General features: G+C 48.0%; 10 protein-coding genes across 11 annotated transcripts; 3 read left to right on the top strand and 7 right to left on the bottom strand.

The window, feature by feature from the left end:
* Nucleotides 1-37: 37 nt before the first annotated feature.
* Nucleotides 38-2,234, bottom strand: E1B28_004497 (uncharacterized protein; the record flags this gene model as incomplete). Its single annotated transcript, XM_043148987.1, has 8 exons — nt 38-168; nt 217-433; nt 489-698; nt 753-1,030; nt 1,082-1,606; nt 1,669-1,676; nt 1,735-1,852; nt 1,916-2,234. The coding sequence occupies 8 exons, from the start codon at nt 2,232-2,234 to the stop codon at nt 38-40; spliced, it is 1,806 nt and encodes a 601-aa protein (XP_043013589.1).
* Nucleotides 2,235-2,690: 456 nt separating this feature from the next.
* E1B28_004496 (uncharacterized protein) lies at nt 2,691-5,459 on the top strand. Its single transcript, XM_043148986.1, has 15 exons — nt 2,691-2,838; nt 2,892-2,904; nt 2,952-3,031; nt 3,152-3,200; nt 3,266-3,344; nt 3,414-3,441; nt 3,519-3,592; nt 3,725-3,793; nt 3,886-3,918; nt 3,971-4,012; nt 4,070-4,295; nt 4,356-4,665; nt 4,739-4,781; nt 4,841-4,903; nt 4,970-5,459. Exons 1-15 carry the CDS (start codon nt 2,722-2,724, stop codon nt 5,238-5,240), a joined length of 1,497 nt encoding a protein of 498 aa, XP_043013588.1. The 5' UTR covers nt 2,691-2,721; the 3' UTR covers nt 5,241-5,459.
* Nucleotides 5,460-5,849: 390 nt separating this feature from the next.
* E1B28_004495 (uncharacterized protein) lies at nt 5,850-7,212 on the bottom strand (the record flags this gene model as incomplete). Its single annotated transcript, XM_043148985.1, has 6 exons — nt 5,850-5,864; nt 5,914-6,775; nt 6,824-6,859; nt 6,921-7,043; nt 7,097-7,112; nt 7,167-7,212. 6 exons carry the CDS (start codon nt 7,210-7,212, stop codon nt 5,850-5,852), a joined length of 1,098 nt encoding a protein of 365 aa, XP_043013587.1.
* A 155-nt stretch (nt 7,213-7,367) lies between these two features.
* E1B28_004494 (uncharacterized protein) lies at nt 7,368-8,963 on the bottom strand (the record flags this gene model as incomplete). The annotated part of the gene is made up of 2 exons (XM_043148984.1): nt 7,368-7,543; nt 7,592-8,963. 2 exons carry the CDS (start codon nt 8,961-8,963, stop codon nt 7,368-7,370), a joined length of 1,548 nt encoding a protein of 515 aa, XP_043013586.1.
* Nucleotides 8,964-9,265: 302 nt separating this feature from the next.
* On the bottom strand, nt 9,266-11,067 carry E1B28_004493 (uncharacterized protein; the record flags this gene model as incomplete). The annotated part of the gene is made up of 3 exons (XM_043148983.1): nt 9,266-10,292; nt 10,353-10,789; nt 10,867-11,067. 3 exons carry the CDS (start codon nt 11,065-11,067, stop codon nt 9,266-9,268), a joined length of 1,665 nt encoding a protein of 554 aa, XP_043013585.1.
* Nucleotides 11,068-11,317: 250 nt separating this feature from the next.
* On the bottom strand, nt 11,318-12,666 carry E1B28_004492 (uncharacterized protein; the record flags this gene model as incomplete). The annotated part of the gene is made up of 5 exons (XM_043148982.1): nt 11,318-11,492; nt 11,547-11,830; nt 11,886-12,072; nt 12,122-12,317; nt 12,375-12,666. The coding sequence occupies 5 exons, from the start codon at nt 12,664-12,666 to the stop codon at nt 11,318-11,320; spliced, it is 1,134 nt and encodes a 377-aa protein (XP_043013584.1).
* A 73-nt stretch (nt 12,667-12,739) lies between these two features.
* Nucleotides 12,740-15,069, top strand: E1B28_004491 (uncharacterized protein; the record flags this gene model as incomplete). The annotated part of the gene is made up of 11 exons (XM_043148981.1): nt 12,740-13,046; nt 13,101-13,121; nt 13,175-13,200; nt 13,250-13,298; nt 13,357-13,427; nt 13,494-13,536; nt 13,590-14,192; nt 14,243-14,367; nt 14,425-14,476; nt 14,535-14,728; nt 14,782-15,069. The coding sequence occupies exons 1-11, from the start codon at nt 12,770-12,772 to the stop codon at nt 15,067-15,069; spliced, it is 1,749 nt and encodes a 582-aa protein (XP_043013583.1). The 5' UTR covers nt 12,740-12,769.
* A 2-nt stretch (nt 15,070-15,071) lies between these two features.
* On the bottom strand, nt 15,072-18,614 carry E1B28_004490 (uncharacterized protein). The gene is made up of 4 exons (XM_043148980.1): nt 15,970-18,614; nt 15,827-15,918; nt 15,307-15,771; nt 15,072-15,252 (listed from the first exon to the last, which is right to left on the bottom strand). Exons 1-4 carry the CDS (start codon nt 18,536-18,538, stop codon nt 15,244-15,246), a joined length of 3,135 nt encoding a protein of 1,044 aa, XP_043013582.1. The 5' UTR covers nt 18,539-18,614; the 3' UTR covers nt 15,072-15,243.
* Nucleotides 18,615-18,712: 98 nt separating this feature from the next.
* Nucleotides 18,713-20,095, top strand: E1B28_004489 (uncharacterized protein). 2 transcript variants are annotated; one of them, XM_043148978.1, is made up of 10 exons: nt 18,713-18,838; nt 18,893-18,964; nt 19,016-19,064; nt 19,118-19,164; nt 19,217-19,253; nt 19,310-19,348; nt 19,404-19,523; nt 19,580-19,659; nt 19,713-19,781; nt 19,836-20,095. In XM_043148978.1, the coding sequence occupies exons 1-10, from the start codon at nt 18,749-18,751 to the stop codon at nt 19,866-19,868; spliced, it is 636 nt and encodes a 211-aa protein (XP_043013580.1). In that variant the 5' UTR covers nt 18,713-18,748; the 3' UTR covers nt 19,869-20,095. The 2 variants fall into 2 exon arrangements, with proteins under 2 accessions (XP_043013580.1, XP_043013581.1); XM_043148979.1 differs by having other exon boundaries at nt 19,016-19,164.
* E1B28_004488 (uncharacterized protein) lies at nt 19,888-21,248 on the bottom strand (the record flags this gene model as incomplete). Its single annotated transcript, XM_043148977.1, has 5 exons — nt 19,888-20,019; nt 20,075-20,171; nt 20,224-20,591; nt 20,646-20,727; nt 20,782-21,248. 5 exons carry the CDS (start codon nt 21,246-21,248, stop codon nt 19,888-19,890), a joined length of 1,146 nt encoding a protein of 381 aa, XP_043013579.1.
* Nucleotides 21,249-21,268: the final 20 nt, after the last annotated feature.

Genomic DNA, 21,268 nt, shown 5'->3' with positions numbered 1-21,268 from the left:
TAGAGGACTATGTAAATTGGTTTCCTGTTTTGGTGGATCAAGCAGCGCCCTGACGCGACTTGTACTTGAATTTCGCTTTGAGATACCCTTTGAAGGCGACGACGCATAAAGTCCAGACCATAGCGAAACAGGTGAATGCAACGGCGACGTTGAGGAACATCATGACGTCTAGGAAATAATGAGAGGGTATAAGGGAACAAAAACATCGCGACATACCATCCCTTCCTCTTCTCATAGCCGCGAAGGTAATCTCTTCGTTCGATAACATGAAACAGAGGCCACCGCATGCAAGGAAAAAGCTTCCCAAAGCCTCCGTCGGCGGGCGGGAAGGCAGATACGACTGCGGTGGGCTAACCCAGAGGAAGAAGTAGGTCAACCAACGTAACACGGCCCAGGCAAGGAGAAGACCACCCCAGAGCTGGTGGACTTGGATCTATGGATCAAGGTGATTAGATAAAACCACATAACGTCTGAATAATCCTATCTACCTGGAACACGTAATTTTGGTGATGAGCAGCCATGGCTGCTCCGGTGACACCGATGACAAGCGCTGGGAAAGGGTTGAAACTTGCGACATAACTAGGCGGTTCTGGCGTAGCCTCATCTTGAGCAGTTGGTCTCGGAGACATTGCTAGCCATCGACGAACAAGCTTGGATTCGAGCGCCATTCCGAGGAGTCCTGCGAACCAGAACATGACCTGCACGTGTGGTGATGAGTCATGCTAATTTCGAGTTTGACGTCAGGGGCTTACAGCAATCCCGATGTGTTGAATCTGCTTAGTAGTAAAGGGTGATCCCGGTTCAGCGCCGAAACGTTCCATCCAAGTGTTGGTGATTCCGTAGAAGAAGATGACAAGTGATTCCACGAATTCACCGCTGACAAACTTTCTCGGCGCTCTGTTCCATGCCCATCCCAGTTCAGAGAACGTCCCAAGGTAGCGGGCGAAAGTGAATAGACCATAACACCAGAAAATGCCACCTTTGATCAAATGTGCTAGACAGCTCTGGAGGTAATTCCCTCTGCATCCGCCTTCGTAGAAACAGTGAGAACTTTCGGTGTTAAAAAAAAAGAGACACATACCAATATAAACCGTGATGCCTGACAAGACCTGTGCGAAAGCCCAAAATACCAGAACACGTTCCGAAGTGGCGAATACCCCGGACCCAATCCGACGCATTAAAGCCGGTTTATGGTGCGAGTGAGAACCGTCCGTCTCATGCAGCGTATCATCAGAATGAGAAGAACGAGGGCCATAAAGCGTGGCTTCTGAAGCATCGCGACGATGGCGGCTGACTTCATTTGCCCAACGAGCGGTAGGACCGTGTTCGTCCGAAGGTGAGTCGACGCGCTTGTGAGGCAGAGGTGGTGAAGGGACAAGTTCCTCGGGGTCTTCGGCGATGAGATGAGCGTACTCGAGCTCAATTTCGCCTCCCGAATTCGCATCCTCCTTTCCTCGAACGACCTGATTCCAGAAAGCGCGTGGTTGGAATCTCTCACCACTTCGGATGAAGCTGACGACGCGTCGGAATATGTTGAGGAGGTCGATAGTCGTTAAGACGACTGATAGCGTGAGAAGAAGGTAACCTTGCTTTCCGTGGACATTGCCTGGATGGAGACAAGTGATGAGTTTCTGTTCGCTTGTAAGACCGAGTGACGACAAGCCTAACCTTCGTACCTGATGAGTGAAAGGGTCAAAAAATATGCCTAAAGGGGACGAAAAGTATTAGACGTACATGTTGGGAGTGAGCTTTCTGTAAATTCCACTAGTGGCACATCCTAGAAGCGCAAAGCCATAGAAAGACACCATAACGACACCATGCCAAGCGTGATTGACACTTCTCATAGCGATACCTAATCGAGTACAGGGTAGTATTGATATGGTGCTGAGGCGTGTTATCGAACGCGGGTACTCACCCATAGGCAGTGCAACAAAGAATGCGGCAGACATGGAGAGAATATGCATGACCATGAATCCAGGATGTCGTTCGGGGGCGTGTTCAGGATCTTCCCAGTCAATGGTGTAGTAGGATTCTGGAGTAGCGTCGTGCTCTCGGAGAATGGCTTCCTCATCAAGTTCGAGTAGAGGTGTTCCCTTGTGATGGTGGTCTCCATCGCGCACAGTGAGCAGGGTCCCGTATGATCGACCTTGAAGACTTTGAGATCGTGACTCGCGACCTGCGATTGAAGAACCCGGGAAAAGGAGGAGGGGAAGGATGAAAGTGAACCACAGCATGTTGCACGGGCGAGGAACAAGGGAGAGGGCGGGGGGGGGGGGACCGAGTCAGTTTGTCGCTTGTCTGGGATTCTCATTATAAAGGAATGAAGGTTTCGGAAATTGATGGAAATTGATGTAACGTGTTATCTCGATGATGACTCAAGCGGCTATATCAATACATCCGTGATTCAGTTTTTTCTCTTGTTTGTTTTTTCCTTTACTTTTTGTTGTAATTCTTGCAGATATTCGTCCATATTCGTCCATGAACAACTGCTTTTCAAGGAGTTCTCCACGCAAGCTGAACGAACGACAGAACGCGCCGACGAGGCCGGCAGTACAGATGCAAGCCGATTACGTCAACGGCCTTTGCGCTGACCTCGCACGACACCCGGGTCCTCGGCACAATCGGAAGCAATGCCGCCCATGATTCATCCTCAGTTACGTAAACATTCACACGCCCTCGCGCTTTGACAAGACCATTGTTCTGGTCCGACTTACCCGTGCTATGGGTTTCGCTCGACATGCTCGCGCCTTCCTTTGGGGAGAGGTCCCACCATCTCATCAGGAGGCAAAGCTTCTTGTCAAATTAGATTGGTTTATTCTTTCCTACTGCTGTCTCATGGTACATTGAATTTCTTATCATCACATAAAAGCTATTGACGCCTTTATTCACAGTATTTCACGAATTGTGCGTTCTACACGCGCTGCTACGACACCCATTTAACCCTGCGCTAGATCTAGACCGGTCTAATGTTAACAACGCCTATGTTTCTGGAATGAAGGAAGAGCTCAGTATGGGCGGAACCGATATCAATGTAAGCATTAGCTCTAGAAGCTGAACCGACCTCATCGAGCGATTCCAATCGGATGATTGTGCACGATGCCACGCTTAATGACTCTCGACCTTTGACTGATGCCATTACCTTCTTAAACAGAACATCAATTCCATTTTCACAGCTGGTTACATTGTTGGAATGATACCAAGTGAGTCTCGACCCTCCTGACATTCCATAACGGCTGCCTTGTTACTCACCATTGATATCTGATAGACAACATGATGCTTCAGGTCGTACCACCTAGAATCTGGTTCCCTGCCATGCAAATAGTATGGGGCGTCTTGACTTTTTGGCAAGTTCCGTTTCCTAGACCTTTTCGGGAGGTCTCTTCCTCATTCGAACCACGTTTTTTTTTGTGCAGTACTAGCGCTGTCGATAACGTCCAACAAGTTGCGTGTGCGGTTCCCGCTTTCAATACCCATCATACACCCGTTCAACTCATCATCAACCCCGCTCCTCCTCCTAGATCTATGCTATCCGATTCTTTCAAGGTATTGCCGAGTCTTCCACCTTTGTTGGCACCCATTACATTCTAGGCTCGTAAGTAAGTATACTCTCTCGGGCCGATGCAAGTAACTCATTTCAGCCCTTTCCGATCTTTCCGTGTTGTCTCCATACCCAACCCTGCGCTCTCGTTCGAACACATCATACCACGGGTTTATTTAAACCAAGCTGGTACAAACCGAGAGAACTAGGAAAACGTTCTGGAATCTTTACCAGTTCGGGTCTAGTCGGGACCCTGTAAGTGATGGAAAACTTGGTTTTTGCTAATTCAACTTTCTATTTTTATAACATTCCGAGCTAATTGTTATTTTGCGATTACCACCTTTAAGGTTTTCTGGAGTTCTTCAAGCTGGTGTTTATAAGTGCGTTTGACGTCTTTTACCCAACTAGAACTTGTTTCCAGCTCCGGAATAGACATTTAAACGGCCATGCCGGTCGAACTGGATGGAGATGGCTGTAAGTTTTCATCTACGACTCATGGCCGTCCTGGAAATCTGAACCATTGTTCAACAGATTCATTATAGACGGGATCATCACCCTCCCCGTCGCGCTATACGGGTTCTGGATCTTCCCTGACGTTCCAGCAATGACTAAAGCCTTTTATTTGTCCGACGAGGAAAGGCTATTAGCGACTCGTCGAATAAAAGATGACATACAAGTTGTTCGATCGACCCCGTTTTCGATGGGCCTCGCGAAAAGAGTGCTAGGGAGGTGGAGATGGTGGTGGTGTAGCCTATTGGTGGGCTTTTTACTTTTTTTTCTTGCTCTTCCCCAATCGGGAATCATTGAATTGTTCCAGTTCGCGATATCAGGCGAAATAGAATCCCTAGGATCCAACAACATCATGGGTCAATATCTCAAAGCCATCGGAGGTTACACTATCGAACAGATTGATTTCTATCCTTCTGGAGCTACAGCGGTGGCTATTGCTAGCACGCTTATCTGTGCTACTTGGACGGACTATACACGGAAGAGGTGGACTGTGTTGGTGTATATGGCTGTGGCGTGTATTATCTCTGGTGGAGTGCTCCTAGGATTAGGCGGGACAGAAAGGGATAAAGAGGGCGGGAGGGGGAGCCCGGTTAGAGGAGCGGTGTTTTTCGCCTATTGTGAGCTGGCATATCTTTTTTTTTTTTTGTCTGCTCGTTGGTTACACGTGTTTGAATCTTTCTGTGGGGTCAGATCTGGCGGGTGCATCGTTTGCAGGACAGGCGACGACTTTTGCGTATGTCGCCCTTTCCGTGATCCCTTTTTCTATTCAATTGAAATGTCGTGGAAACTCAGATGGGCGAATGAAATCTGTGCTGACGATGATCAAGAACGGGCGGTCGTGCTTGCTAGTATGAAGTGAGGGCGACCTTTTTTTTTATAACTCCCGCTGACCCCAACTTCAATTGTCTCTCCATCCTATAGTATGTGGAACAACGTCGTGAACGCCTGGTGGCCATTACTCTTTTACCGCGCTTCAGACGCTCCGAGGTTTATGAAGGGTATGATCGCGTTGATTTGTGTCAGTGTTGCTACGTTAGGGATTACATGGGTTGTCTGGTTCATGGAGCGGAGGGAGTGGAGGAAGCAGAGGGATGAAAATGATGACATTAGTGTTCGGAGCACTACTCGTGCCGAAAGCGACAAATTGGACAACGATCAGGGCAAGGGGGAGCGGGAGAAGATGAGGAACTAGCGAGCGGTGAGAGATACGGATGGTATTGGTATTCCACGGCGGTTGGGATATACATTTATACATAGGTATAAGATCTCCGAGGAGGTCTTCCAAAACAAAAAGGATTTGTACTTTGTACAACTATAATACCAACTCATGCTATCACTATATCGATGGGGCAAAACAACAATTAGATACATGGAATAGGAATACGGATACTGAAAGAGATTGACATGAAACCTGTAGATGCCATGAATGAGTCAGAAAGGTAAGTAAAATCTACAACTCGAAAATGAATTTGGTATGGTACTCACAACAGTTGGTGCCAGATACGAACAGTCCAACAACAATAGACTACAGAAAGTTGGGGATCAATCGATCCGTTTCCATTGACTTGGTATTTGGATTGTTTGTTGCGAGTACGTAGAATAGATGGGTTGAAAAAGAATAAGATATCGAGGAACACAAAAAAAAAACGAAGGCAGCAAGCGACAGCCAAGCAAGTTTAGCAGATAATAAGGGAATGGGGGAGTTAAACGAGGGATTGACGGTGGGGAGGGGGTATCCAACATGAAATCAACAACGAAAGAATATGAAGGGTTTAATGGAACGAGTTATATCAACGAGCTCTTATTGGTTGGCAACCTAGTAAATGGATGGTTAGAGATGTGGAAGAATGGAGGTAGGCACGCACCTTCAAATCAATTGGGGAAACATTCTGCCTCTCAGCAATACTTCCGTTATCACCAAATGCCGAGGGTAATTGAGGTGGAGTGGGAGGGCGAACAGCCGCAGGGAGAGGGCTCTTGTTGACTCCGCCATTTAACAAAGAAGTGGGCAATGGTGGTGGAGGAGAAACGGAATGACCAGAACCGCGGGACGTAGATCGGTATAATTCCGAACTGTAAGATCCAGGGTTGGGGGAATAAGGAGGCAAGGGAGCACCGACACCGACATTGTAACTCGTTCCGTAAGCCTGTTGTTGTTGCTGCTCAAGCGGGGAGCGGGGAGTATAATTCGAGTATTGTAGTCCGTGAGCAGGGGTACGTCCTTGCTGGTAGTACATATGGGGGTTTAGAGCGTAAGTTGTTCCGTATGGGCCAGTTCCGTTGTGACCAGAACTGACACGATGATCACTGCTGCTTTCCCCGTCGACGAGGCGTGTTTCCAGGTCATCGTGGAAAGAGCCAGGGTCATAGGAGATCGCTTCGTTCTCGAGTTTCCTCTTCCTCCTCCGCCTGAAAGCAAAGGTTGCGACGAGGATGATCAAAACGAGACCGACGATGCCGCACAAAGCGAAAACAAAACCTGAAAGGGGTTTGTTTTGCAAGAAGGATTGTTTGGCAAGAGGAGGAGTGGAAGAAGCGGTAGCAGCAGGATCGGTTACAAAGGCAGTTACGGTGTGTTTTACGCCATCAGATGTGGTTTCGAAAACAGATGTAGATATCGGTGCAGAGGAGGAAGTGGATGAAGAGGACGTTGGAGAGGATGTTGAAGAGAATGAGGGTGAAATTGAAGGCCTGCCAGCAGAAGTTGATATGGTTGTCAAAACCGTCCTTACGAACGTCAGAAAGAACGAGTAGCGAAAAGAAACGAGAACATACGGGGTCGTAGAGGTGGAAGACTTTGTGGCAGTTGGACTATAATAATGAAGGGGTGTGAGCGCGAGTGGCTTGATGCTCAGCACGGTTCACAACACACATCGATGTGGGAGTGAGCACACCCCCCGCAGCACTGGTGACACTCCCAATAGCACTGGTAACACCGCCAATAGCAGACGTAACGCCATCACCCACTTGACTGACCACTGTTCCGGCACCACCACTGATTGCCAATAGTTCGAACGACAACACGTTGATAAGAAAGAAATAGCTCACAAGATGCCAGATAGAACTGTAGGACAGAAAGTGAATCAAAAAGAACAGATATAAGAGAGAGGAGACTGACCACCACCGAGGACCTGCCTCTGCTGCAAAGCATTACGGTTGTTCATGGGTGGTCGAGAGTAAAAAGAGCGTAGAGAAAGAAGGAAAGCACACTACCCGCCAGAGCGAGATTTATATTCATCTGGTGGGGCTTGTGTAATTTCTCACTCCAAGTTGTGGAGTTGATGGTAACATCTAACATTTCGTACACAGAATACAACAATTATCGCCTATAGTTCTCGCCAGCTTGCCTTTCCATGATTTCTCTCAACGGTCCCAACAATCGCGTAAACGCAGGTGCATCCAGTGCCGCCACTTTCAGTTTCGCTTGTGTCCCTTCTATACGATGCACCGCACTAACCGTCGCTGCTCGCGGTTCCATTCGCAGCAGTGACAATTCTGAGAGCACATTAGTAAATAAACCTCGTCTAAAGTGAACAAACCCACCTCCGAAATAATCTCCCTTTCGCAGTGTTCCAACGATAATCTCCTGTCCCTGTCCATCCATTTTCGTCACAGCAGCCTCTCCTTCCTCAACGAAAAAGAAATTGTCTCCCATCTCTCCTTGTTTCACAACAGCTTCACCATCCACATACACCCGACTCACCAACGCATCCGCAATCTTACTCTTTTCTGCACCCTCCAAACTCGCCAACAACGGAACCGTGGACAAAAAGTGCTCATACATCGTCCTCCGACGGTGCGCAGCTTTCAAAATGATCGTCCTAAATGTAATCCGGTCCAGAGCCCACAACGTTGACGGCTCAATCGAAAGCACTGTAGCTGCTCTCGGATGTCCATACATCAATGCCAACTCTCCAAACGAATTCCCCTCTTTACACTCCGCCACTTTTTTCCCAAACTCGGGATGATGTCCCGGTGCCAAAAACTTTTGTTCTTGAATCTTCGGCGACGCAGAAGGTGATGTCCCAGATCCCCATGTAGGTGGCAGAGGACCTGTCCTGATGAAACATTCCAAATACCCACTCTCAACCACATAGAAATAATCCCCAACATCCCCCTGTCGAATCACCACTTCATCTTTCACCGTCGTCTTCTCCTGCATCGCGTTCAACACTCCCGTTTCTTGTTCCTCGTCCAAATCCCTAAAAATGAAATTATTCCTGATGCTCGCTTTAATTCTCCGCAACTGATCCGGAGTCTTGGGGAAAACGGGTAGCGTTTGGTTCTCGAGTCCATCAACCAGGATGGATTCAGCAGAAACAGACGTTCTTCTTGCAAATATAGCCGACGTGGGTGGGTGGAGATAGTCCCCTGGAGCAGGTGGAGCCAACTGTTGTTGGTCGTAATCGAACGGGTTGGCGCTGGGAGATGTCGTGAGCGGCGAGGTAGGTGGTAGATCTCTTCCATCAATTTTGAACACAGGTGGAGTCTGCATCGCGTGATCGTCTGGTAACAGGGCATTCCCTGCAACATTCAGTGTCCCAAAGGGGCTGTGAGAGGTCGTGCTGTTCCGAAGTGAAGATCGATGTTGTTGTGGTTGAGGTTGAGCAAAAGGTGAAATAGGTGATGGATGTCCTAGTCCTAGCCCCGGTCCTGGTCCTGGCGTACTAAAAGGCGAGACTGGAACGGGAGTTGTTCGAGATGGGTGACCACCACCACCCATAGGAATATCGATGTAGAGGTCGCTCGACACGTGTATATCTCTTGTATGTCGATGAAGAGTATCTCGAGTTAACGTTCTCTGTTCCTCCAACCTCGATTGAAACCAATTCGCACAAAACTGAAGAGCGTCTTTCGGTTGAACGCGTTGGACGTCGCGAGTCAGGTCTGATACCAGAGATTCAAAAGTCGACATGAACAATAGAAGCAAGGAATGAGCCAAAGTACAACGACCCTTCTCTTGTCCTTTTTATAGGGAACGAGATGGATGGGAAGACGGAGCAGTCAAGCCACTAAAAAATGACAGTTCAGGTTGAAGGGTATGATTTATGTCACACGTGTGAGCGCTCAAAATACAATATTTTCCTTTTTGAATTTACCACCTTTCGCTGTAAGCAAATCTAATCCAGGAAACATCTTCTGCGATGTATAATTACAGCGGAATAAATAGACATTTAATTGCGTCCTATATCTACTTGATTAATTTTCAATTATCCCCTAATCAGAATCATCTACCCATTCTTCTCTCATAACACGTTGAATGTACCTTTGAATCCACGGGCGACGACGAGCATACTGAGCCTGAAGCCTCTCACGACTATCCTGGGCCGCAGCGTCACGGGTTGTATCTTGGCCTTCTCCTGCCCCCTCGGGCTCCACAGAGGAATTACGAGCCCTCTCTTCCGTCCTAATTCGTCCCTCTCGCTGTCTTAACGCGACCCTTCTCCGATTCCAGACCGCAGGATGTACAGTCGCTAAGAACAGTGTGACAAAAACATAAGCTTTCCGTTTCAACCCAGGTTCATCGACATCGCCTCTCGTCAGTTCAGCTTCCTCTGATTGAACGTCACAACTCGCAATAGCATCGACAAGGGCTCCTGTAGCACCTATTTCACGGTTCCTTGGTGTTGCTGGCGGTGGGTTAGGTTGATTCTGAGGACGTGCTCCTTCTGGAGCTGGATTAGCTTGAGGCTGGTCCCGATTCTGATTCTGATTCCCTCCATCCCTGGCACCTCCAGCCTCACCGTCACGTCTCTGTGGTTGCTGACCACCAGCGCCTCGCATGAACGCATTCCTTATGGGTTGCCAGATTTCATAAAGAACCCATGCAATAAGAAGAATACTAAAGATGGGTTTCCTTGCGGGTGCGACAAAGTAAAGGAGAAGAAGCGTCCGGAAGGCAAGCATGAACAGGGGAAGTAGGAAGGGTCGGAGGTTGAGGTTGATCTCAATCACCCGCTCGTTTCCGTTTAGGATAGGATTCGGTCGCTGACCCTGTAACTGTTGAAGCAAACGACGGTGATGTTCTGCGTCACCTTGGACAGGGGGCAGTCCCATTTGTTGCAACAAGGCATGAAGATTCGGAGGGATAGCCACTGGTTCAGAAAGAGGTATGGATGTTCGACGAGGGGGTTCAGGAGGTAATTTGAGTAGCACAAACGTATAGGATAATACTTTCAAAGCGTGCATTTGTGCCTCAGTCGGCTTCTCCCAGGAGTTCCTCAGTCGCAGATAGCTCTGGCCGCTGCACGATGACACGGGTAAACACAGACTATGCAACGAAGAAAAAGGGAGGTTCACTCACCCGATGACCGTATGTTCATACAATATCCCCCCACCATCGGTTGTCGATGGGAACGGCTCATCCAAGATGGATGGCCACTGATATCCGTGAACCTCAACAAACCGAACAGCCTTTGTTCTCAAGGCATCTATCTCGGAAAGTTCGATATGATTTGATTTACCCTTCGTGAGGAAACCGAGAGCATGGTGATGCTTCTGTAACACATATGCTAAAGGATGACTTTGGCTAAAGGATGAAGGGGTTGTACGTGTGTGCGTTGGATTCTGTTGAGAAAACATAGATGAGGAGGAAACAGGAGTGGTCATGTAAGCAGGATGAGTTGGCTGCTCTCGGAGCTGTGGTTGGCCAGTGGTAGAACTGGTGCTGGCAGTAGGAGGATGAGATGTCCAAGCAGATGGATGAACAGACAGGTGGATGATACGTGGTTCGTCGGGAGACTTTCAGAAGCAAACCAGTTGATATGTTAGAATTACACAAAATAGACGTCGAGAGACGTATGCGTTTATTTACTTACCTTCCATATATCCTCTAGTTTCTCGTCATCCGAAAGGTATCGACCTCTCCAAATTATCTTCTGACCGGCGACCTGAGGTGCACCAGGGCAAGAAGTGAAGATTTTCTGCTTGACGTCGCGAATAGTACTTATATCGGGGACTTGGATCGTGAAAGACTGAGCGTAAGTGGGCAGTTCGACACGTAATTGAACTGTAGACATGAAAGAGGATAGAAAACAAGTTTAGGTGTTGGTGATGTGTAAACGCAGGAGTGTATAGGGATATAGGGACGATGATAGAGGGAACAGAGAAGGGGGTGTCGTAGCGGCAACGTGGAACGCTCAGATCGTGGCCGTGATTAGATCAGCGAGCCTCATCCCGTTGAGCAGGTTCTGAATTTACACCATACACTTATACGCAAATGAATTCATTTCCTGTCAGAGGATGATGGCAAATTTCATACGCTTAGAGTTACTGAGGGACCTGTACTGTCACTCCTTCTTTTGCGCTCTTATGCGCCAATTCAATCATCTCGATGACAGCAGTGGCTTCGGACCATTTGACTGCCAACTCTGTCCTGTTTCGGATGGCATCTGCGAGGTTTCTGAAGAGCTCGATATAGCACCCAGCCTCGGCTGAGGGCCATCTGTCAAAAGTGTAACGCCGGTCGATATGAAGAAGATCATCAATACAGACTCACTTCGATTTTTTGATGTTAACCTCATCAGCCTCGAGGTTCTCGAGTTCGCCCCACATAGATTCAGGTTCTAACCCATAAATGTTGGAAAATATGTCGCTCGGTGTAGATATGGCTTTTAGTTGATCCTCCTGGATATCGACTCCATACTTGGTATAAGTCCCCTTAGTGCCTTTGACGATATACCGAAGCTGTGGGGATTTCACGGAGATGATATGACCGCGAAGGATGGCTGTCAAGGGGTATCGGAGAGCTGATCCGGCGGGATATTGCAGGTAAATGGTGAACTGGGCAAACGTAGAATAAGTGGGGACTAAACGTTGTTTTGGCGAAACTTCGTACAGTATCCTCTACATCTGGGCTACCCAACCGTCGAATATTTTGTGTGAATGCAGTAATCTTGCTTGGCCGTCCGAACAGGGTGAGCGTTTGATCGATTAGATGAGCACCCAAATCGAACAATTGACCTGAAGCAGGTAAAGGCTCGTCCTTCCAAGTGCCTTTCAAGGACATGCGATACCGATCGAAGCTATCTCAATGATTGAGTGGTTTTAGAAAATACAAAGTGGTGTTCTTACTGTGACTCGAACTCGTAAACGGTTCCGATTGATTGAGGGTCCGACTTTTCGAGATCAATCAGACGACGAAGAGCAAGGAAATCCGAGTCCCAACGACGGTTTTGAAATCCGTAGAGAACGAGGTTTTTGGATTGAGCGAGTGCACCAAGTTCCTTTGCCTCATCGACTGAGGATGTTATTGGTTTGTCAACGAGGACTGAGATAATATCGTACTATCGGTGTAACGAGTTATGGAAATACAACATGCACGCACCGTGTTTCCCTGCTTCTAAAGCGGCCTTTGCAAACCTATAATGGGTTTCGTTCGGTGTACCGACAATGACCAGCTCGATTTCGGGATCAGCGAGTACATCCTCGATGGTTCGATGAATCTTGGTCTGCACCCCGAATCTCTCATGAAGTTTTCCTCCTGGAGTCTTGGGATTACGCTCAAGAACGGAATGAAGGGTTAATAAGTCGGGTAAAGCGAGAATAAATGGGGCGTGGAAGGTTAATCCTGCTAAACCGACACCGAGAATGCAGGTGTTGATGGGTGCTGTAGGCATCGTAGATTTTGACGTCACGAGGGCGCCGCCACAAAAGTGAGCGTTATTTTTGAGCACCGCCTACTCTGGAACCCCTCTCTCGCCTCTCTTCTTCTCTTCCCTCATGTTCTCTACGCTCCTGGTCCTCGCTAATATTCTTGTCCCCGTATTCTCTCAGTTAGCCCTCCCAAATCCACCGTTTCAACCTCCTAATATCTCAGCCGGTTCTCAGCCCTCTTCTTCTTCCTCGATTCCCAATCCACAATGGTCTACACTTGTTGGAAATCTCTTATATTTCTATGAAGCCCAGCGCAGTGGAAATCTTCCTTCTACCAACAGAGTTTCTTGGAGAAACTCAAGCTGCATAGACGATGGCCAAGATGTTGGCCTCGATTTGAGTGGTCGGTCACTAAAATTTCTCTTCAACATTCTGGGTGACTAATTTCACGACCTAGGTGGATACTACGATGCAGGAGGTGCGGATTATCGCCTCTGGCATTTTGAACCTTCGGCTCATCGCTTTCTGTAGACTACATTAAAGCAACCTTCCCGCTCGTTTGTCGAGTCTCTTCAATAATAATAATCTATTCTCAACGTATCTCAGGCGTTCTCGTTGATGTCAATATGCTGGGGTGCAACAGACTTTGGAAAAGGTGATCACCGTTCAAATCGTCCTTATGCTCGCTGTCATGGATCTCCACTTCTACACAGGTTATGACCTTGCAAATCAGACCGCCTACCTAGATGACATGCTACGATGGGGATTAGATTGGCTTATAAAGGTAGGTCTCGATCGTCATTCAAGTCGCCGCATTCGAGCGTCACCGCTGATTTGCTCAATAACATAGGCTCATCCCTCAAATAATACATTATATGTCGCGGTAGCCAACCGTAAGTTTTAAGAAGCTACAGCATAATCACTTTCAATTAATTACGGGTTGTAGCGAATCTTGATAATGACTACTGGGGCGGCGACCAGAATATCCCTAAACCTAGGCCCTCGTACCAAATAAACAGCACGAATCCGGGCACGGACGCGGCAGCGGGTACAGCAGCTGCATTTGCCGCCTGTTCAAACTTATACAACGGTAGAGGCTTCGGTGGCGCATACTCCTCGCCCGCTTCACTACAAAATACGTCCTACGCCCAGACGTTACTTCAACATGCTCAGCAGCTGTACACATTTGCAACCACCGCTTCAGGAGGGCTTACGAATTATCAAAAGTCGGCTCCGGCTGCTGGGGATGCGTATGCGTCCAGCACATTCGGAGACGATCTTTCTATCGCGGCACTTTTCTTAGCATTCGGCACCAACTCTACGACATTATACAAAGAGGCAGAAGACTATTTCAACAAGTATAAACTAGGAGGACAAAACATCGCGTTCAATTGGAACTCCAAAACCTCGGGACTGTATATTTTGTTTTCGCAAGTCGCGCAATCCAATGCTGGGCTCGGTGGAAGTTTGTCGCAGTGGCAGAATGAAGCGGAACGGTACTTGGATAAACTCGTCGATGGGGACAGTGGCGATTCGTACTTCACTCCTGGTGAGTTTACTCAACTCTAGGGTCGTTGATGTTGACTGCTTCGTCTAAAGGAGGCCTGCTTTGGTATCCATTTGATTCACCCGCCGCTAGCTTGAATCCGGCCCTAAATGCAGCCATGCTGATGCACCGTTACGCACCCATGGCCTCTTCCGAAGGCAAGAAGAACACGTATTCGGTACTCTCACTTTTTCGCTCTTTGTTTCACTTCTCGCTCATGCCCATCAATCCGAAGTCATTCGTTCGCCGCCAAGTGGATTATGCACTCGGGAAGAACCCCATGTCAGGTTGGCAATCTCTTCAGCCAGCAATGTATCGTTAACTGAACAGCCCGTATTATCAAAGTTCCATATGTTGTAGGAGTCAATCCTAATTCGCCTTCGAATCCACACTCCGCAAGTGCTAGTGGGGGAAACGACGGCAATAACATCGACACCTCTCCTCCTACAATGGCACACATCTTGTACGGTTCCGTCATAGGAGGACCCGACAAGAGTGACAAGTATTTCGATATCCGCAGTGATTGGCCGCAAACCGAGGTAAGCGATTGATGGTCGACGGATATCATCATTGTTCATTACGTGCTACGTAGGTCGCCCTTGATTATAATGCTCCTATGCTTACCCTTGCGGCAATGCACACTATGAACGACGGGAATGATCCGTTCTTCACTGCTCTCCAAGCAGGCGAATACGAGAAAGTCAAGCCACAAGGAAGACCTTGTGATGAAGCTATCCAGGATGGATGTAGTGATCATTCCCTCAGTACGGGCGCAAAGATAGCATTAGCTGTGGTCCTTAGTCTTGTGGGGGTTGTCATTATCGGACTTTTGATCTGGTACTTCTTGATCGTCCGTCGGAAGAAGACTCAGCGAGTCTGATGAATATAGATGTTTTCTATTTTTTTAATGGGACTAGTTAGACTACCGATGGACGAATCTGCTGGCATTCATTTTTTGTACGCATTGCAGGGACTTCACAGCTTATGTAATTGCATTGTCAAACTTGGTGCGATTCTAATGAACTCCACACGCCAATAAGATGAGTCGGAGGGGTTAATATACCTGTTGAAAGGAATGGTCAGGTTCATGTCTTTCAACAAAGTAGACGCTGCATACTTCAAGGACGTAACGTTCCTCTTCTTTAAGACCCTCCAAGTACTCACCCGCTGCTTTAAAGTCAATACCCTTGTACTGCTCCATTGCTTTGCAGAGGGCCTCAAACACATCTGGTACAGGCCATGTTGGTCCGCAAAGGTAGAACACCCCTTTTTCTCCATGAAGCATATTAACCAGCGCCTCAGAGTCCTCAAGCATCTTGTGCTGAATGTAGACCTTCCGAGGCCCGTCACGGGAGAAAGCAAGTCCTGCACGAGTGATAACCCCATCAAGAATGAACGATTCAATCTCTTCCCCGTAAAGGTATTCCTGAGACTGATGTCGGGAACCGAAGTAGTAGTAAACTGGTCCAATCTCTTTGCCTTGTTGGACAAGCGCGGCTTTGTGTTGGAGGAAGGCACGGAATGGTGCTGCGCCGGTTCCTAATCCAGCCATGATCAACGGTTGCTTCTCATCGGGAGGGAGCTAAAGTAGTGGTTGGTAAGCTTAGTGGTGGATAAGGAGGATGTCAATCACGGACCTTCATAACACTGGGTTTGATGGAGACTGTGACCTTTTGGCCAACCTTAAGTCCTGCCAGATATCTGGTACACTGGCCGTATCGAGGAGAGCCTAACAGAGAGTCAGCGTAAAGCGGTATACTGACAGGGAAACGCCACCTACCACTGGGGGTTGCCCACTCCACAGTAACGACCAGGAGATCTACGCGATCACCGACAACACTTTGTGCACTGGCAATACTGTAGTGTCTCGGTTCGATGTCTCCTACAAGCTCACAAAGCGTTTCTATGCCAGGCTTCGCGCTAGGGTAAGCTCGAAGGATATCGGCAAAGGTCACCGTATCCTTTTCCAAGAGTTTCTTAAAGGTCGAAACTCCCTCAGCAGACCCGATGAACAACAGGGCATGCTTTTCAGCAGAGGATGTAGCATAAGCAGCAAGTTCTGTATAGAAAGATTTACCTGGCTGGCCGAACAAGTCGATCTGCTGTTGAAGTGCCTGGAGAACCGTCCTAGTATGTAGACGACCCTCGCTACCCGGAACTGGGATGGTAATGAGACGATTGGGATCCACGCCATACCAAGAACAGAAATCAAGGATCTCCTGCTCATCATTCCAACCGTGTACACCAAGAGCTTCTCCAACTGCGTACTTCAAACCCGTGCCACTGGTGTCAAACTCGAGATGGAAAACGTTGCGATCATATTCTTTGGGAGTCAACCGTCTGTTAACCGTACAGGTAACGAGGTAAGTGCGATCAGGAACCTCAGGACGAAGCGCAGGAATCTGGGGAAACTGTTCGTCACACTCGGGTGTAGGTGGAACAAAGGCCGATGGAAAGATAATATGCTTGGCCGCATCGTGCCAAGAACTCGTTCGTGCACCGATCCCACCATCCGCTTCCTCAGCTTCCACAGAGATCGCGTTGAACTGGAATTCTTTCAACGGGGCAGATTTATCCACAGTCGCCGGTAGAGGTATGTCTATTTCCTGCAACGTGCCCAAAATATGACCGCTGACTTTGCGTAGGTCAATTCCATCGACAGTGGTTCCGATGGTATTTCTCGCCACTGCAAGGACGGCCTCCTCGGTAGCCGCAGCGCCGAGATAGAGGCGCAAAAAGGCGAAATACACTGCAATGACCTCAAACAGGTCATCATTGCGGCCAAGGTCCTGCAAGTTCTTCGCAACAGCTTTGGGATCAATGATGAAGAGTCGTCGCTCAGACAGCAGGCGAGCAGTAAGCGGAGGAAGGGAAGCAATCAGTTCTTCTGTGGTCCATGATGTAGCCACGAGTACAAGTCCTCCAGGCTTCGCATACCCGACCACTGAGTGAGTCTTCAAGATGCTGGGATCCAATATGGCTAAGAAGTCGACAACGCCATCCCCGTGTGGGTCTAACGGAAGAGCAAAAGGTATAGGAATTTCAGGCTGGTCCCTTTTTTTTGGATATAACAGAATGCGGTTCGCTGTAATTCCACCTCGCTTTGAGAAGATGTCGTGGTCGGCTAATAGGCGAGCAGAGATGCCTTTACTTGAGAGTAACGCATTCTCGACCAACGACGATACTGGGGAGAGAGGCGAATTCGGCGAATCAAAGAATACAAGTTTTCGGGTGTTCTTTGGAAGGATAGCGGGCTGCCTCGTAAGATGGGTAATGTTTGTGGCAACGAAATGGTAAAATGCATCCTTCTTGGATAGAAACTCCTGTGATTGTGACGGGATGATACGGTGAGGAAGAACAGACAGACTCTGCAAGGAATCGAAAAGGCTGGCGAATACATCGGCATGGAGTGGTCCCTGGGTAGCTGCGTTGGGTACATCGTCCAGTACGTGAATCGTTTGGACGGTCTTCGGAATCGCAGCGCGAAAAGCGTCGTCATTCCAAGGTCGTAGAACATTCACGGAAACGACACCTAAACCTGACGTAGGGAATGCGATGGCCTTGCAGGCAAGTGCTAGCGGTCCGTTGAGGAGCACAATAACTGTATGGGCGCTTTTGTCTCCAGCATAATCGAAGAGAGAGTAACCGGCTGCTTTGAAAATCTCTTGGACCGTGTCACCTTTTAGTTGTTGCTCTGTAAGAGGAAGTACGGAGTGCCCGACTTCACGAGCGGTACTATAGTGATCGAAAAGGTGAATGGCGTGTGAAGTTGAGAGTTTATAGGAAATCTGAGCAAAGTGAATGGCTTCGTGGGATGTCGCTGAGAGAAGTACAGATATGTTACTCGGAAGCAGGGAATATGTCGACGCCAAAGAAGCAAGAGAAGGAGAGACCGCAAATGTTTCTCCGGTCGGCGTGGCGGTGGGAACCTGTATAACCAGTCGACTGGAAGGCGTTGCCGGGGGAAGATGGGATAAAGCTGGACCCATCAAACCCAGACCAGGTGGAGATGTATAAGCGGTCAATACTGCACCGTTCGCAGTTTCCGAGCTACTGCCCTCCGACAACCTCCCAACCAGACTCAAACCAGCTCCCGCTCTTGTCTGCAAATCTACAGTGTTCGCAGTTCCGGGGTTAGATTTGGCCCAAGCTTTCGTTACTGGTCCAAAACCGACTTGCTCGGCAAGATCATAGATGTAGACCGAAGATGAAGATTGACGACGAGAAGCAATGAATTCTATGATGGTTGAGGCGGTGATCTTTGGGTCGTGTACGAGCTTTTCGATGGATGCGGGGGAGCCCAGAGTAACGGAGGAGGCAGTAGAGAGGCCGGATACGTCTTGCACCATGATGAGGAAGTAAGGGAAGTGTGAAGGAAAGCATTGGCAAAACTAGACTAAATAACGTTGCTGGGCGTGGTGGTTCGCAAAACGCTACGATTGCAAATTTTTGAGAACCAATCACGCTATCGCAACCACGTGATAATCTAATCTAATCTTATCCGTTATGGCTCCTTGCCCCACACGAACTCATTCATTATTCTCTTGGATATATCCGCCATGCCAGTTCATGTATTGTCACATCCAGTCGCAAACACGCATATTTGCCGGCTAAGACAGGCATCGACCTCTCCGAAGGACTTCCGAGAGGTATGCTTGTAAATCCTCCAATTCTTAGTCATATTCAAGCACTCGAATCCACAGGCGATCCAGCAGATCAGTTTATTCCTAGGTATAGAGGCTACTAGATCCTTGGAGGAGAAGCCGTTTGAAGGGGTGCGTGGTTCTTAGGATTTGATCGTGTCCTCAAACTCTTACTCTCTTCAGGAATCACCAGTTGGAAAATTCAGAGGCACTGTCGTTAAACCTCGAATCGGTAGACCAAAGCTGATCTATCAATGTTTTGTGGCCATAAAAACCTGTTCCTAGGTCTAACTCCAATCCTTCGTGCTGGATTAGGAATGTCTGATGCTCTGGTTGCGTTCTACCATGCGTCAATTAGTGACAATAACTCTTACAAGTCTCTAGCTCTCGCTGGTGCATGATGCTCCCGTCTATCATCTCGGTTGGGTTGACTCTATTCCGTCAATTCAATGAAGATACTCATCACGTCGAACATAGGATTATTTCGGGAGAAGGTTTCCCTCCAACCAGTAGAATGTTTGTACCTGACACTCATTGCTTAGACGGGCACCCGAACTCCTTGATTTCACAGACTATTCAAAGCTTCCAGCCGAGCCCCCAGTGGATATAGTGTATCTTTTGGATCCTTTGATCGCGACAGGAGGTACGGCTTGCGCTGCATTAGCGATGCTCGTGGATTGGGGACTTGCACGTATGAAAATCATGTCCCGATTTTCTTGTTGCAATTACCAATGCAAATGTCCACAGCTATCAACGTAAAGATCCTCTGTGTACTGGCTTCCCAAGACGGTTTGGACAAAATCAACCAGGAATATCCCGGTGTCGAGGTGGGTTCAGAACAAATAGTAAACACTGCCCTTTGAAGTTGACTCGAGAGAAGATTTGGGTTGCAGCTGTCGACCCTAATTTGAGTGATCGAGGCATCGTTAAACCCGGACTGGGAGATGCAGTGCGTGTAGAGCATTTTAACGTTGAGAAGTAAATGACCCAGGCTTCATTACAGGGCGACCGACTCTTCAACACAATTCGGCCATAGAAATAATTGACAAATGGAATTATCGCCTTTTGTACGCGCAGGGTTTCAAAAGATGTACTTGTGCCAAAATCTTTGACCATTCCTCTTCAGTCCTGTACTTTCTTGTGACCTTTTTGAATTCAAATAACGTGAAATGTGTGTTTTGTTGATCCTAGAGTTGTCACTGTGTTAGGTTTGCCCTTTCGTGTATTTAGCGAGACGTATACCTTGCTAATCAGACGGAAACCTATCGAAGATATGAAGGCAATGAACTTGTTCATATCAGAAAATCGACTAGCAACTTCAGCTATCCTGAGTTCCCCACTGCGAAAATAGAATTGATGAGAGGTTCGTGCAAAGTTGAAAGGTCACAGACTCTGGTTTAAGTATTCTCCATGCTTCACGAATAGACTTGGGCCAATTAGTACCCATAAGGCTCAAGGAGAACACGACAACATCAACGATATGCCCTTCACCGTGGGACGGACGTCCATCAATTCCCTCTGACCCAGGAAGGGGAAGTTTGCCGCAGATGTCCGTTTCAATGACAAACGAGTTATCGGACTTGAAGTCAAAGGATAAAACAGACATCCCTTCTGGAACGAGATTCCGAGCGATAGCGGCATCCCCACATCCAAGGTCAGCGATAACTGTTTTCTTTGGGTATTTAGCCAAGATGGAGATGAAGTGATCCACAGGATTCGTGGGCCAAGATTGGACTTGATGACGAAAACCGACATGGTACTGAATCAAAGGCCTAAATGGTTGGCTGGAGGCACAACAATTCTCAAGACCTACGTCATTATACATTGTAGGATCTTCAAGCATCAAACGCTGTGCTTCTATGCTATCGTTCTTGTATAAAAGCTCATTGATTAACCTTGGATGTTATTAGCGACGGAGGAGAATTCGGATGTTTATTATATGATCTCACCTGAACCGAGCTCCTTCCAAATTTTGTTTCATGTTTTTCTGTAAGGTAGTGAGACCGTCTTTTGGCTGAGGGTCTTCGGCCGCCTTTATGGACTTCACAAGGCTCTCTTGGGACCCCGATTCCTTGTGTTTCGTCTTGGCCTTCTTCGCTGGAGGAAGGGAGGTTGCAGATTCAGTAAGTCTTTCCGAAGTCCCTTTTAATGGCATGGGGAGTGATATGTTCTTCTTCCTAACATCAACAGAAGTTTGTTTGGGGGTTTTCTTGGTTTTCTGCTTCTTGGAGCCAGCCGTTGATTTTCCAGTCAATGTTTTGACAATTTTCTCGAGGTTGACTTCAGAGCGAATCTTTTTCTCAGAACTTGCATCGCTGTCTGGTCGTTTCCGTTTTCGAGAGTTGGATGAGCTCGTTGGGGATTCTGCTATAGGCGCTTCTGGGAGGGACCAGCCGGATACATCGAAGAGAGGCATAATGGGTTATGACGTAACGT

Source organism: Marasmius oreades, chromosome 2, assembly GCF_018924745.1.
Source record: "Marasmius oreades isolate 03SP1 chromosome 2, whole genome shotgun sequence".
NCBI classification, from domain to species: Eukaryota; Fungi; Basidiomycota; class Agaricomycetes; order Agaricales; family Marasmiaceae; genus Marasmius; species Marasmius oreades.
This window is presented reverse-complemented; position numbering and strand designations above follow the sequence as displayed.